Here is a 13,844-nt window from a genome sequence, read left to right on the forward strand (position 1 = left end):
ATATCAAGCAATTCATTGGTAAACTCCCACCTTCAGTTGATTGACATTAACAGGCCTTGTGGAAAAGTACCCAGCATCATTGTAGTAGAGTATAAACTTTTTCCAGTGCCCCATCTTGAAACTTCTAATGTTCGCAGTGTTAAAATGTTTTGCAAATACATACCATGACACAGACTAAATAATGTCTCCTCATGGGAAATTTATGATCTTTTAAGTTTCTATACATGTATAATATGATCCAGACTATACTAGTATTCAAATAGGTGAAACAGCTAGCTTCTTGTTCCCAAATGTAATTCAGCCAAATACTGCAAGCATACTTTTTATTACATCATTTGAAAATTATTAGCATGCTTAATGAAAACTTGTTCAGGTATAAAGGAACAGTTAAGATATAAATGATTTATGCATGTTCTGACTTAGTCTACAGATTTATTCCCAAATGACAAAATCACCGTGCAGTATCTGTATTTTTATGTGTTCATCTGTATTTAATGATTGTAATATATACTAAGAATGAGATGGTATTACATTATTCCTAATAGTAGAGGTAATGCTCTTAACGGTTAATAAAGAGAAATACTGCTTCCTTTTTTTTTTTTTTAAAGATGTGTTCTACAGGGCTCTAGACATTCTGTAGGGTCTTCTAGAGGATGGGGCTTTTGCATAAACTTTTGCTTAAAGAACAGAATAAAATAAGGGTGCATCTCTGTAAAACATTCTAATGAAATGACCCATGTACCCATTTCACCTGTTACTCTAATACTCAGATACCAATAACTTATAGCTTGGTTCATCAAGGATTCCTTAGAGCCAGGTAAAGCCAGGATATGTCACCCCAAATTATGAGGACCAGAGGAATCTGCAAACAAATCTTATTCCATTAATTTCTTCCCATGTATTTACCTTCCTAGAGTTTGCCGCCCTCGGAAGCCTAAAACTGCTTTCCTTTGTCCTGTCACTTCTCTACCAATTTATTGTTCTTTGTCGAAGATGCTGTATAGATCGCAGTTCTAAGCTACTGCTTTGAGCCACTCTTCGTTTTAGGTTTCTCCTGGGTGATGTGCACTGCATGTGTTAGTTAATGAACTGTTTTTCTTTTGTTAATGTGTTATCTTCTTAGCGTCCCAGCTGACAACCTAAAATGGGTAGAGGTAAAGTGTTTCCTCGCCCCCATTAGTGCTCATTCAACTTGTATCCTCACTGCATTAGGCAGGCAAAAAGTCAACTCTTGCCAAGGTTGCCAGTTACCCTGGGGCTGGCCACCCCAAGGATTCAACTGCCTACTTCTGATTCTGAACTTTTAGGGTTGGCCACTCTCGTAGGCCTTGTCCTCTCTAATATATCGGACACTGGGATTCTCAAATTAGAACCCCCAAAGGTCAAAGGTCTTTCCTTCATACAGAAACACACCAAGAACCAGGCGTGTTAAGATTTTTAACTAAAAAAGAAAAGAAAAATTGGAACTAATTTTACACAGCAATAATGTGTTCTTGTGTGAATACAAAATCATTTACTTAATATCACAAACCATCACACAGCTACAGCTTTTTTCTATTAGATTTTTTTCTTGTGAAAGTTACATTTGAAATGTTGCATGTGCTATTACATATTTCCTGAATTTTCTCTGCTTGAAATCTCAATGACCTTAGATAGGAATGCTACAGTCATATTTAAATATGATTAGAGTTCATTGTGCATTAAACTTGGGCAAGAAATATCTGATTTTGACCTAGTATTCTCACTGGGCATCAGAAACTACAGATTCTAGTTCCTTTGTTTGTGAATCACACGCATTCTTAACTTGTCAATTGTGTATAGAGAGACTGTAGTTTCTCATAAGGGAAATTAGAGCAGAAGTTTTTCTAATGTGTTTGGTTTTTTTAATGTATTTTTTGGTTTCTGTAATAAAGCCTAAACCTACAAATCTTTAAAAAGGGTGGAAAAAGTTGGTGTTCTAGCTAACATTTGTGTGGAAAAATAGGTTCTTCCCAGTACTCTTGGAACTGCACATGGGTATACAAAATGACTCCCCCAGCTAGGCCTTATACTGTCATTCAGGAGGATTGAAGCTCTTTTCACGAGAGAAATAAACGTGGAAGGGAGATGTGAACTCTCCCTGCACTGGCAGGATTCTGTAATCCCTCTGTAATGATGGCTTGGGGGAAGAGCCCACACACTCTTTTGGGGCTACTCCCTATATTTACATCAGCCTTTTATCTGTAAATATTATGTCACAAAACTAGGAATAGACAGGTAATGTGTCTCAATTTATGTAATAAAGAGCTGTATTATAATAAGGTTCTGTTGTACTAATATTTTTGTTTCTTCTTCAGCATCTTGTGTTTTGTTTCCGGGCCTGTTGTTAAACTGGTCTTGTCGCCAATAAAATACGCTAATTGTAATGTACCTCAGTTAATTCAAGAGAGTGAGTTTTGTAAAGTATACCTTCTTCTCAGATGTTGTTGGGTTAATTATTGATGGATTATAGAATTCACAGGGAAAAGTGTTACTGGAATGCAAGGAATCTTGAAATAACTCTGTGATGCAAATAAAATGTTCTCTATTAAAGCAACTGATTCTAGATAATTTAAAGGCTAGCCCTAAGAAGCTTCTGGATGACCAAAAAATAAGGCCGTAACAAATCTTTCTGATAAGGAAAAGTAACATAATTAGAAATGAAACACTTTGGTTGAACGTCTAGTTTATGGATATATAAAATCAAACGCTCAATCCCAAACACTACTTTTTGTAAAATCATTAGGTAGGAACAGGGCAGAAACTAGCGATTCTATTAACTGAAAAGGAAATTGGGGCACAGGAAGCCTTTAGGGTGTGCTGTGTCTGACGCTCCTTTTGGCTGTGATCTGATTGCTCCAACATTCCTTGAAACTTCAAGTATAAATATCAATAATAATGGAATTCCAGTGCTGGAAGATCATTTATTCCGACCTTCTCGTTTTACCAAAGAAGACACTGAAGCCCTTAAAGATTGAGTTACCCACCATTATTCAGAGAGAGAGGTTCGTAAACATCTCGGCTTCTAGAACTCTTGGGAACAATATATACAAGATAAATGTGACTGTCCAGTGGGCTCTAACATTTGCACCTTGTCTTTTATATTAATGGCATTAAAATAAAATTCCCAGGGACGATCTACAGAGACTCCTGCGGCGTCGCGGCCCGCACTTTCCTCTCTTGCCTTTCTCCCATTTCTACCCGGGCCTGTTCTTTCTGGGTCAAGGTTGGTTTCCTCCGAACCCCAGCCCTGGCTGCCATCTGGAACTGTGCGCAGCGCGTTTGGAAGCGCCTGATAGGAGGGGAGAGATGAAGTGTCGTTCGCATCAGTCAGTTAAGGCCTTTTGCAAACAGCCCCCGGGCCCCCCCTCTGTGTCTGGGCAGCCGTCCTCTCTGGCCGAGGCTCTCCGTTTCCCACCCCATCTCAACCTCCCCGCGGGGTGCGGCTGCGGGGCCGCCTCGGCCAGGGGTGATGGTGCTCACGGGCCGGGCGGGGGGAACCTGACCTTGCTTCCCATTTGGTTCTCTGGAGCAAGGAGGGCACTGCGTGCGCCACACCGAGCCACGTCCCACGCAGCGATGGGCTGGGACGGTTGCGCCTCTAAACCGATGGCGAGCGGGGACCTGGGCGTGGAAGGGAGCGGCACCGCCCGGGCCTCGCCCTTCCTCCCCCTCCTCCTTGCTCGCCGCTCGCCTCTCCCCCAGCCATGACTCAGCGCTTCTCGCAGGCTGCCGGGCTGTGGACACGGGCTCCTCGCCGGCCCCTCCCGCGGCGTCCACCGCCTCTCTCCCACCCACGCCCGCCCTCGACCGCCGGCCCTTCCCCAGCGCCGCCGCCGCCGCCGCCACAGTCAGCTCGGGCGTCCCGGCATCATCAGCCGCCCGACCCGGCCAGACCCGACCCCGCCGACCCCGCGCGCCGCCCGCCATGCAGCCCCAAGCCCCCGGCCGCCGACACACCCCCCAGCGCGGCTACGCCGTGACCCGGAGCCCCCATCTCAACAAGGTAAGCCCGCCGGCCCCCCTCGGTCTCGGTCAAGGTCACGGGCAGGCCCCCCGGCGGCGCAGCGGACGCCGCTTAGCCCTTCCGCCCGCGCCCCCGGGATGCCGCCCCGCCGGAGCGCCTCCCGAGAGCCTGGGCGCGGGGCGAACGGAGGGGCCGCCCGTGGGGGTCGGTCCCCGGGAGCGTGATGGGAAGGGGTGTTGTGGCTCCGCGCCTGGGCATCTTGTTCGGGGAACGGAGGGGACGTAACTTGTTTAAATACCGCTTGGCTTCTCCGAAAGCGGGAGCCGAGGCAAAGAAAGTAGTGGCAGCGAAGTGCGTGACTGGAGTGTGCCTGTGAAGGCAGCAGGTGGGCTGCCAGCTCGGCCTCGATGTGCCACGCACGTACGGGGCGCACTCAGGGTGCCCATCACTGGAGGCTGCCGTGCAGCGAGGTGGCCCTACGGCCCCAGCTCGGCTAGAAACGCGTTCTGAGTGGGGTCACGTGAGCAACCGGAAAGTCAAGGCCTCTCGGTTTCTGGAGGGACGCGGTTGAGAGGCTGGGAATTCGTGGTGGGTGGCTTCTGCCTCGGGGGCCCTGGTGTGGCCCGGCGCAGAATCCCTGCCCCAGACGTGGGACTGTGGGTAAAGCCGTTCTATGTCTTTGAACCTGGCCTGGAAAAATTTTTTTTTTAGGACTTCTCTTTTTTTATGAAAAGGGGAATACAGTGCAAGAGACCCTTTTTCAGATCCTCCTAACATTTCATTTTTCTTCACTGCTGATGTAAACACCTAAGATTTCTCTCAAATGGAAAACACCTCGGAGTGTATCAATTTCCTGACGAGATACTTAGCAGTCACATTTATTTTATCGCCAGGATTTGTCTCTGAATTGTTCTTTTGTTTAAGGGTGTGCTTTTTGACATTTCCTTTAGTACATGGAAAATGCCATCAATCAGCACAGAGGCCTGTTGGGTCCTTTGGGGCTCTCTACCAGACGCTTCTTTTCTTCAAGAACTGGACCTCCGCGTCCCCCTCCCCCAACATGGTGCCGGTGATTTGTTAATCATTATTAATGGCTTAAAGACTTGTGACTTCTTTGATTTAACAAACTATAGCTCCTGTGAGTTCTTTTTGATTTTTGTGGTGACAGGCAACTTTTACTTACCTATGATTATTCAGTATTTCTGGTCATAAAGCATTATGAAATTTTAAATATTTCCTACCTATATTTTCCTCAGTGATTTTAATTGCTAGTTTGATTTTATACTTCCTTTTTATTATTCTGCAGGTTGGGGCCTATTTGCAGTAGGAAAAAAAGGGAAAATTTGATGTGACGAAACAATTTATGACTTTCAGGTGTACCTGCCTGCTGTAATTTATGACCCAATAATGGGTTGCCCCTTAAAAAGAACCACGTGAGTGGTATAACCTGTTTGAATTTCCTCCAGTCAGGGGCCAGGGTGTCTGTTTCAAGGGGTTGATGGAATAGGCAATCCCTGAGCAAGAGTCATTATGCCTTTACTGTTTACATCAAGAATTTAATAAGAGTCCTGTACCACAGTGTTCACTGCAGCACAATTTACAATAACCAGGACATGGAAGCAACCTAAGTGTCCATCATCGGATGAATGGATAAAAAAGATGTGGCACATAGATACAATGGAATATTACTCAGCCATAAAGGGAAACGAAATTGAGTTATTTGTAGTGAGGTGGATGGACCTAGAATCTGTCATATGGAATGAAGCAAGTCAGAAAGAGAAAAACAAATACCGTAGGCTAACACACACACACACACACACACACACACACACACACACACACATATATGGAAGCTTAAAAAAAAAGGTTCAAAAAAAAGGTTCTGCAGAACCTAGGGGCAAGGACAGGAATAAAGACAGACACAGAGAATGGACTTGAGGACACGGGGAGGGGGAAGGGTAAGCTGGGACGAAGTGAGAGAGTGGCACTGACATATATACACTACCGAATGTAAAATAGCTAGTAGGAAGCAGCTGCATGGCACAGGGAGATCAGCAGGGTGCTTTGCGACCACTACAGGGATGGGATAAGGAGTATATGTATGCATATAGCTGATTCACTTTGTTATACAGCAGAAACTAACACAGCACTGTAAAGCAATTATACTCCAGTAAAGATGTTAAAAAAAGAAAAGAATTTATGCTCTTGAAATCCTTTTAACTCCTGTTCACGAGTAAGGGTTAATTTCCACTTAAGAATAATAATATCACAGAGATCTTCCACCAAAGGCATTAAGGTGTGGTATTGAATGTGTTAAGAACACGTGTTTTGACTTTGTAACTGAACTTTATTGTCTGCATAGTATCAAACTGGATTTAAAATCCAGGTGGCCAGCTTTGGAGTGATTAATGGAATAAGCTTTACTCTTCTTGTTCAGTCCTAAGACAGTTCTGTGGTACCTCATGGAAGTCACAGAACATCCTCATATGCACCGCTGAAACTATAGTTGTGGGATCTTCTTGATGGGCGCTGCTCTGAAGACCTCTGGGCCTTTAAGTTTTCCAGTAGCCCAGAAATTTTTCTTGATTTTTGTGGTAACCTTGGCTGCAAAGAAACTAGTAGATCTTTCCCCCTATAACCCCCCAGCCTGTCACCTGGCTACACTAAGTCTTCTTCAGCCACTGTCACACAGACCTTCATCACCTTACCTTTGGGTAACTGGCACAGTTTTCCTGGTTTTATTTTCAGTATTATAGTCTGTCCTACGTGTAGGTATGAAAGAAATATCTTCATCAATTAGCATTTTATTCATGTTGCTCTTCTGTTATCCAAGTATTTTTAGTATGATATTATTTCCTATTACATTGAATGTAAAATCAATCTGTCAGTTAGGTCTACTGTCTTCTCCACATTTATCTCATTAGGTCCCCAATTTAGCCTTCCACTTAAAATATATTTGCTGAATGTCTTACTTAGTGCTTGCCTTTTTGTCTGTGTGGAATTCCTACAATGAAAATGTCATTAGTTGATTTAATAATGATCTCTTTGGGGAAGACTTTCCTAATTATTTTAGTCCTATTAACATTACTTAACACCTCTGTTTTTTATGTATTCCGTTGTAACATGTCATTTGGTATTTACTGCATTGTATTTTTTTCTTATTTGATTTAGATTGCCATAGGAATCATAATCCTTAGTACATAATTTTGCTCATTTAACATTAAATAAATGTTTATTTAATGGAGAAATGAGCCATGTTAAAACATTCTTTTTTTTGGTCTTCCAAACAGAACTCAGCTTTTAAAGCAGGTGGCTTTTAAAGTGGTAGTTTGAGCGTTATTCTAAGACATTTCTCCTCTTTAATGTAATTTCTTGTAAGTAAATTCACATTGAAGTCTAAAGCTCAGTTGACTCCATATACCATTGTATTGTATAATGGCATATAGTCAGAAAAGGTGGAATTTGGTTTAAGCCTGACCATGAAATTTTAATTATTTGCTGGATAAGCTTTGGGAGGTGTTTAATCTTGGTACAAATTGAGGTAAACAGTAGATGTGATCTGAATTAAAAAATAAAGAATTTAAGGGAATTCCCTGGCAGTCCAGTGGTTAGGACTGTGCTTTCAGTGCCGAGAGCCTGGGTTCAGTTCCTCGTCCCTTTGTCGGGGAACTAAGATCCCCCAAGCTGTGCGGCACAGCCAAAAATAAAAATAATAAAGAATTTTAAAAACGTTAGAGAAATAGAATCTTTCTTCATTTGTAATAATTCATGTCTGGTTCTTACTGTTTGTATACTCAAGTATACATCATTGCAGGTAGGATTTCATCATAGCATTTGGAGAAGCATTTCTACGTCACACTTACGAGATTCAGTATCTTTCTGTTCACAGCCCAAATTACTTGTTTTTTTTTTGTGTGTGTGTGGTACGCGGGCCTCTCACTGCTGTGGCCTCTCCCGTCACGGAGCACAGGCTCCGGATGCGCAGGCTCAGCGGCCATGGCCCACGGGCCCAGCTGCTCTGCGGCATGTGGGATCTTCCCGGACCGGGGCACGAACCCGTTTCCCCTGCATCGGCAGGCGGACTCTCAACCACTGCGCCACCAGGGAAGCCCAGCTTATTAACTTTTAAATGTCAGAAATGAGCTTCTGGGCAAGTGCTTTTGTAGATGTTTGTCTTGATATGTCAAGACCTAATGAGCTGAATGTGTTGTAGGGAAAAAAAGAGAGAAGGCTGATGACTATGAAGGAAGGTTACTTTAAACCCCCTCTTTTTCTTCAGTGTAAACTATACCAGAATGAATCATTCAAAAAGTTTTCACCTAGTACAGTTCTCTGGAGTTGCCTCAGCAATATGATAAACTGGTATATTATTTAACGTGGAATTCCACTGATGTGAAGCCCATTGTAATGAAGTGTTCAGCCATACACCTCCATATTTGTCTATTGTCTTGGTAGTGCAGGATAGTACAAAACCAAACAGTGTGGTGCTCTAATGGGTAGAAAGATGAATTTGATTGGAGAACTGGTGGTGTGGAGTACAGAAAATGTTGAAGAGAGGAATAGGTTTGAGATTTTTCATTTTGTGTTCTGATGTCCTTCAGACTTTCGGGCAAGTGTGGAAAAGGCGAAATAATGGAATGAACCCTCTAAGACTTTGTGTCTAGAAGAAATGAGTCCAAGTCACAATTCTTTTCATTAGCAGTTGTGAGATTTTGAGTGAGATTTTCTTAACTGGCTTCAGTTATTGTCTTTATAAAATAGAATGATGATTTCATTTATTTATCTCTTTCAAATTTTAACAAATATTCAGAATCCACTATATGCTAGGTAATATTCTGGGTGCAGGGGATATAGCAATGAATAAGATTCCTGCTTTGAATGTACTTACATTTCCATTTGAAATACAATTTGTTTTACCTCTTCCCTCAGATATTAAAGAGTGTATATTAGTTTTTTCTGACATATATTATAAAACAGGTTTTTTATTACTACAACTAATTATTGATATGATAATATTTTTATATAGAGAATCTGAACTCATAGCTGGAACGGTTATGAAGTACTTATTTTTTATGTAGTTTTTACCCCCTTCTCTCTTGAATTTTTGATTTAACAAATCAAACATGATTGTGTGACCTATTAAATTTATGAGTGTCATAGTAAAAAATAAAACTATACTTTCTCTCTGGGAGAGACAGATGGACATTTTACTCTCAGATTCATATAAGTGAGCCTGACTGAGATCACATGTCCTTTGCAGTCTTTTATAGATTTTCACAGAATGCCAGGTGTAGGTTAAAAAATGTCTTTGTGAAGAAAAAGAACAAGGAAAGCTTTTTGCTTCTCAGTACTCTGCTCAAAGTGTGTGAAGGCTTGGAAGTGTGAAAGAAAGGTAGAGGTATGCCCTGGGGAGTTAAAATTGCTGAGGTGAGAGCAGTGAAATGCAAAGATATGGAATTTAAAAGTTCCAGTGGTGTGAAACCAGCTGGATCTGTTTGACTTTGGAAGTAATCAGTTACTCTGACAAAACAGGTATATGGACCATTTTCCAATGGCTTTCAAAATTGGCATGACCAAATACTGTTACAGACTCCAAGTGGCCTGATTTGGTCTATTCATTACATCATTATTTATTTTATGTTACTGAGCCAACTCAACAAACTTGTTGATAGTGTATGGACCCAGAATTGATCAGCAGACATGTTATAATTCAGTAGGACTAAGCTGGGAATGTTTCTAAGCTAAATTATTAAGAAATTTTCTTAGGCATGGGGCCTAAATACAAAGTTTGGTTGTTTGTATTCTTAAAGTGCTATTTAAAATATTTTATGGCTTATATATTAATTTTACCTGTCTGTAGCTTCGTGTATGTAATATAGTACAGAGGATTAATGTTGCCTTAAATGAATTTAGAGAATTTAAAACATCAGTATTTTTCCTCAGGCCCTGAAGATATATCTAAGTTAGCCATCAACTAAACTGGTTTCAGATACTTGAGGCCTTTGGGATTAAAGACAGGGGAGAGACACTATGCCTTTAAATTTCTGTAGTTTAATCTGGTAGTTTGGGAAGTCAATATAGTAGTTGATAATGTTCTCTAAAACATGGAAATGTAACTATTAGAGTTTCTATGCTAATAAACAAACCCTAGACCTAAAACACTAATTTTTTTTTTTTAAATAAGTATTGGTTGAGTAAGAACATCAGCAAAAGTACTTTCATGTTCACAGGAACATGGTTCTATGAATTACATCAGGAATGCATTATGAGTATCCCTGCAGTAGTTAAATTCTAAACTGTCTCACTAAGACCTGACGATCTGGAGACTGAAGGAGGCCTAAGACTCCATTAAAATATTAAGGCTGGGCTTCCCTGGTGGCGCAGTGGTTGAGAGTCCGCCTGCTGATGCAGGGGACACGGGTTCGTGCCCCGGTCCGGGAGGATCCCACATGCCGCGGAGCGGCTGGGCCCGTGAGCCATGGCTGCTGAGCCTGCGCGTCCGGAGCCTGTGCTCCGCGACGAGAGAGGCCACAACAGTGAGAGGCCTGCGTACTGCAAAAAAAAAAAAAAAAAAAAAATTAAGACTGAGCCCCTTAAGCTTGCAATATATTAAAATACATTTAAAACATCTATTCAGAGTCCTCTAAGATATTTAAAAATTTTTTTGATTGTGAGACATTGTATATATACATACATAATATATGTGTAAACACATTGTTATGGGCTGAATTGTGTCCTCCCCAAAATCATATGTTGAAGTTCTAACCCCAGTCTCTCTGTATTTAACCATATTTGGAGATAAGGCCTTTAAAGAGGTAATTAAATTAAAATCAGGTCTTTAGGGTGGGTCCTAATCCAATATGACTGATGTCCTTATAAGAAGAGGATATCAGGACACATACACAGGAAAGTCAGTGTGAAGACAGTGGGAGAAGATAGGCATCTACAAGTCAATGAGAGAAACTGTGAGAAAATGAATTCTGTTGTTCTAGCCACCCAGTGTGGTACTTCGTTATGGCACCTTTAGCAAACTAACACATTTATGTAATTGAAACAATTTTATAATACAATACTTGGCTGTGTATAGCACACTCTAGTACTATCCCATTTCAATTTTTTAAAAATGTTGGTTGTGATTCATTAATGAATCACAATCCATTTAATCCATTTTAAAATTCGAGTTAAAAAAAAATCTGCTCTGTTGCTTAAGTAGTGCATTTATGTGCCTGGGAGGATTATTGCAGAGTGACTTTCTGTTCTGTCTTAGTGTTGTATATGAAGTTTGAGTTTGTCTTGGCAGTACTGGCCCAGTCTCCTTTTGTTTTTCCATCTACCTGTCCAAACTGAGGTATGTCTTAAAGCAATAATCTTGAAACTATGAGAATGTTATTGTTGTAACTAATATTGGCAGGTCTGGTTAGTAAGCCAAACAGTGTCCTTACTTATGTACCCAGAGCCAATAAGAAATTGAAACTTGGTTAGTGAGCATTTTTATGGGACTTTAAAGTTTTTACGTATTCAAAATCTTGCTTATATTTAATTTTTACATATGTTAACTATATCATAATAATATGACAGAATTGAGAGCAAACAAATTAGTCATTATGAATAAATATGAATGAAGATTAACTCTAATAAAATTATTTTCAGATTGTTTCACAAAGCACAGGCAAGCTATGCTGAATATGAGAAATACATGGAGAACAAAATGTTACAGAAAGGCTAAAAACAAAGATATGAGAAAGTACAAACAGCAAGAAATCAGGGTTATCCTGACATCAGACAATGTAGACATCATGTCAAAAAGCATTACATGATCAGGACTTCCCTGGTTGCGCAGCGATTAAGAATCCGCCTGCCAGTGCAGAGGTACCAGGTTCGAGCCCTGGTCTGGGAAGATCCCACATGCTGCGGAGCAACTAAGCCCGTGCACCACAACTACTGAGCCTGCATTCAAGAGGCCGCGAGCCACAACTACTGAGCCTGTGTGCCACAACTACGGAAGCCCATGTGCCTAGAGCCTGTGCTCCACGAGCGAAGCCACCGCAATGTGAAGCCCGCGCACCACAAGGAAGAGTAGCCCCTGCTCACCTCAGAGAAAGCCCGCGTACAGCAATGAAGACCCAACGCAGCCAGGAATAAATAAGTAAATAAATAAATTTATTTTAAAAAAAGAAAAAGCATTAAATGAGACAAAATACATAATGCTGAAAGGTACAATTCTGAATGAAGTTATACATGTAATGAATGTCTATGCACCAGATAACACAGCAGGTACCTTCATAAAAAAGACAGTATAGGAAATGCAAAGAGAAATAAAAAAGATACTAATGCTAGAAGACTTCAACTAATCTCTCTCAGTGCAGGACACATCATAGGGGGGAGAAACTGTTTCCGTACAGTAATTTCTTCCTCAAATTTCTCAGGAAATTTATGTTTTTCCAAATCATGAGAATATTCAGTTGAGAAATTGGGAAAATAAGAAAGCTTAGTAAATAACAGAGATATTACTGATTAGAAAGACCTAATGACAAAAGGAAGAGCTGGAAATTGTACTTGTAGAGTCAGAGGTTAAGGTTGACGTTTCATGGATCTTCACAGCAGTAATGATCTGTCTAATTAGTCAGTTTTGCTTGTAGCCGTTGCCAGTTTCTGACAATATCTGTCATTTAGTTTCTGTGTTTAGACCATTCACACTTCATGTAATTATTCATGTTTGGATTTCTGCCCAGAATTTTATTATTAGGTGTCTGTTTGTTCTCTCTGTTTTTTATTCTTCTGTTGCTCCTTTCCTGCCTTCTTGTGTATTATTTGAATATTTTTATTATTCCCTTGTAATTTCTCTATTGAGTTTTTTTTTTAATAAATTTACTTATGTATTTATTTTTGGATGTGTTGGGTCTTCGTTGCTGCGTGTGGGCTTTCTCTAGTTGCGGTGAGCAGGGGATTCTCTTGTGGAGCATGGGCTCTAGGCGTGTGGGCTTCAGTAGTTGTGGCACGTGGGCTCAGTAGTTGTGGCTCACGGGCTCTAGAGCACAGGCTCAGTAGTTGTGGCGTACGGGCTTAGTTGCTCCGCAGCATGTGGGATCTTCCTGGACCAGGGCTCCAACCCATGTCCCCTGCATTGGCAGGCAGATTCTTAACCACTGTGCCACCAGTGAAGTCCTCTATTGAGTTTTTGACAATATCTCTTTGTATAGTCTTTTTTATTAGTTGCTATGGAAATTATGATATACATAACTTTTCACAATCTACTTAAAATGAACATTTTGCCACTTAATTGGAGTGTAGAAATCTTACCATCATATCGGTCTCACTATGTTCCTCTGTTTATGTTGTAGGTGTTAATATGTTTTACATCCACTTACATCTTCATATGTGTATTACATAGTATTTTAAAAATTGAGATATAATTGACAATTGATACAGTTTCAGGTGTAAAACATAATGATTCAATATTTGTATATATTGTGAAATGATCACAATAGGTCTAGTTAACATCCATCATTGTACGTAGTTGCAAAAATTTTTTTCTTGTGATGAGAACTTTTAAGATCTACTCTCTTAGCATCCCAATATGCAATACAGTGTTACTAACCACAGTCACCTTGCTGTACATTACATCCCCAGGACTTACTTATTTTATAGCTGGAAGTTTGTACCTTTTGACCCCCTTCACTCATTTTGCCCATTCCTTATTCCCTACCTCTGGCAACCACCAGTCTGTTCTCTGTATCTGTGAGCTCGTCTCTCTTTGTTTTGTTGTGTTTTGTTTTTTGATTTCACATGTAAGTGAGATCATACAGTATTTGTCTTTCTCTGTCTGCCTTACTTCACTTTAGCATAATGCCCTCAAGGT

At 40.9% G+C, this 13,844-nt stretch overlaps 1 protein-coding gene across 1 annotated transcript in view; it reads left to right on the plus strand.

The window, feature by feature from the left end:
• Positions 1-3,946: 3,946 nt before the first annotated feature.
• ME1 (malic enzyme 1) overlaps positions 3,947-13,844 on the plus strand; it is a gene marked incomplete at its 5' end in the record, with an annotated part of 192,052 nt that continues 182,154 nt past the window's right edge. The window contains 2 exons of the mRNA XM_082855428.1: positions 3,947-4,266; positions 4,364-4,505. Coding sequence (XP_082711554.1) covers positions 3,947-4,266; positions 4,364-4,505 — 462 coding nt within the window. The remainder of the gene's footprint in view (positions 4,267-4,363; positions 4,506-13,844) is intronic.

This window comes from Leucopleurus acutus (genome assembly GCF_964270905.1).
Source record: "Leucopleurus acutus genome assembly, chromosome: 15".
Taxonomy (NCBI): Eukaryota; Metazoa; Chordata; class Mammalia; order Artiodactyla; family Delphinidae; genus Leucopleurus; species Leucopleurus acutus.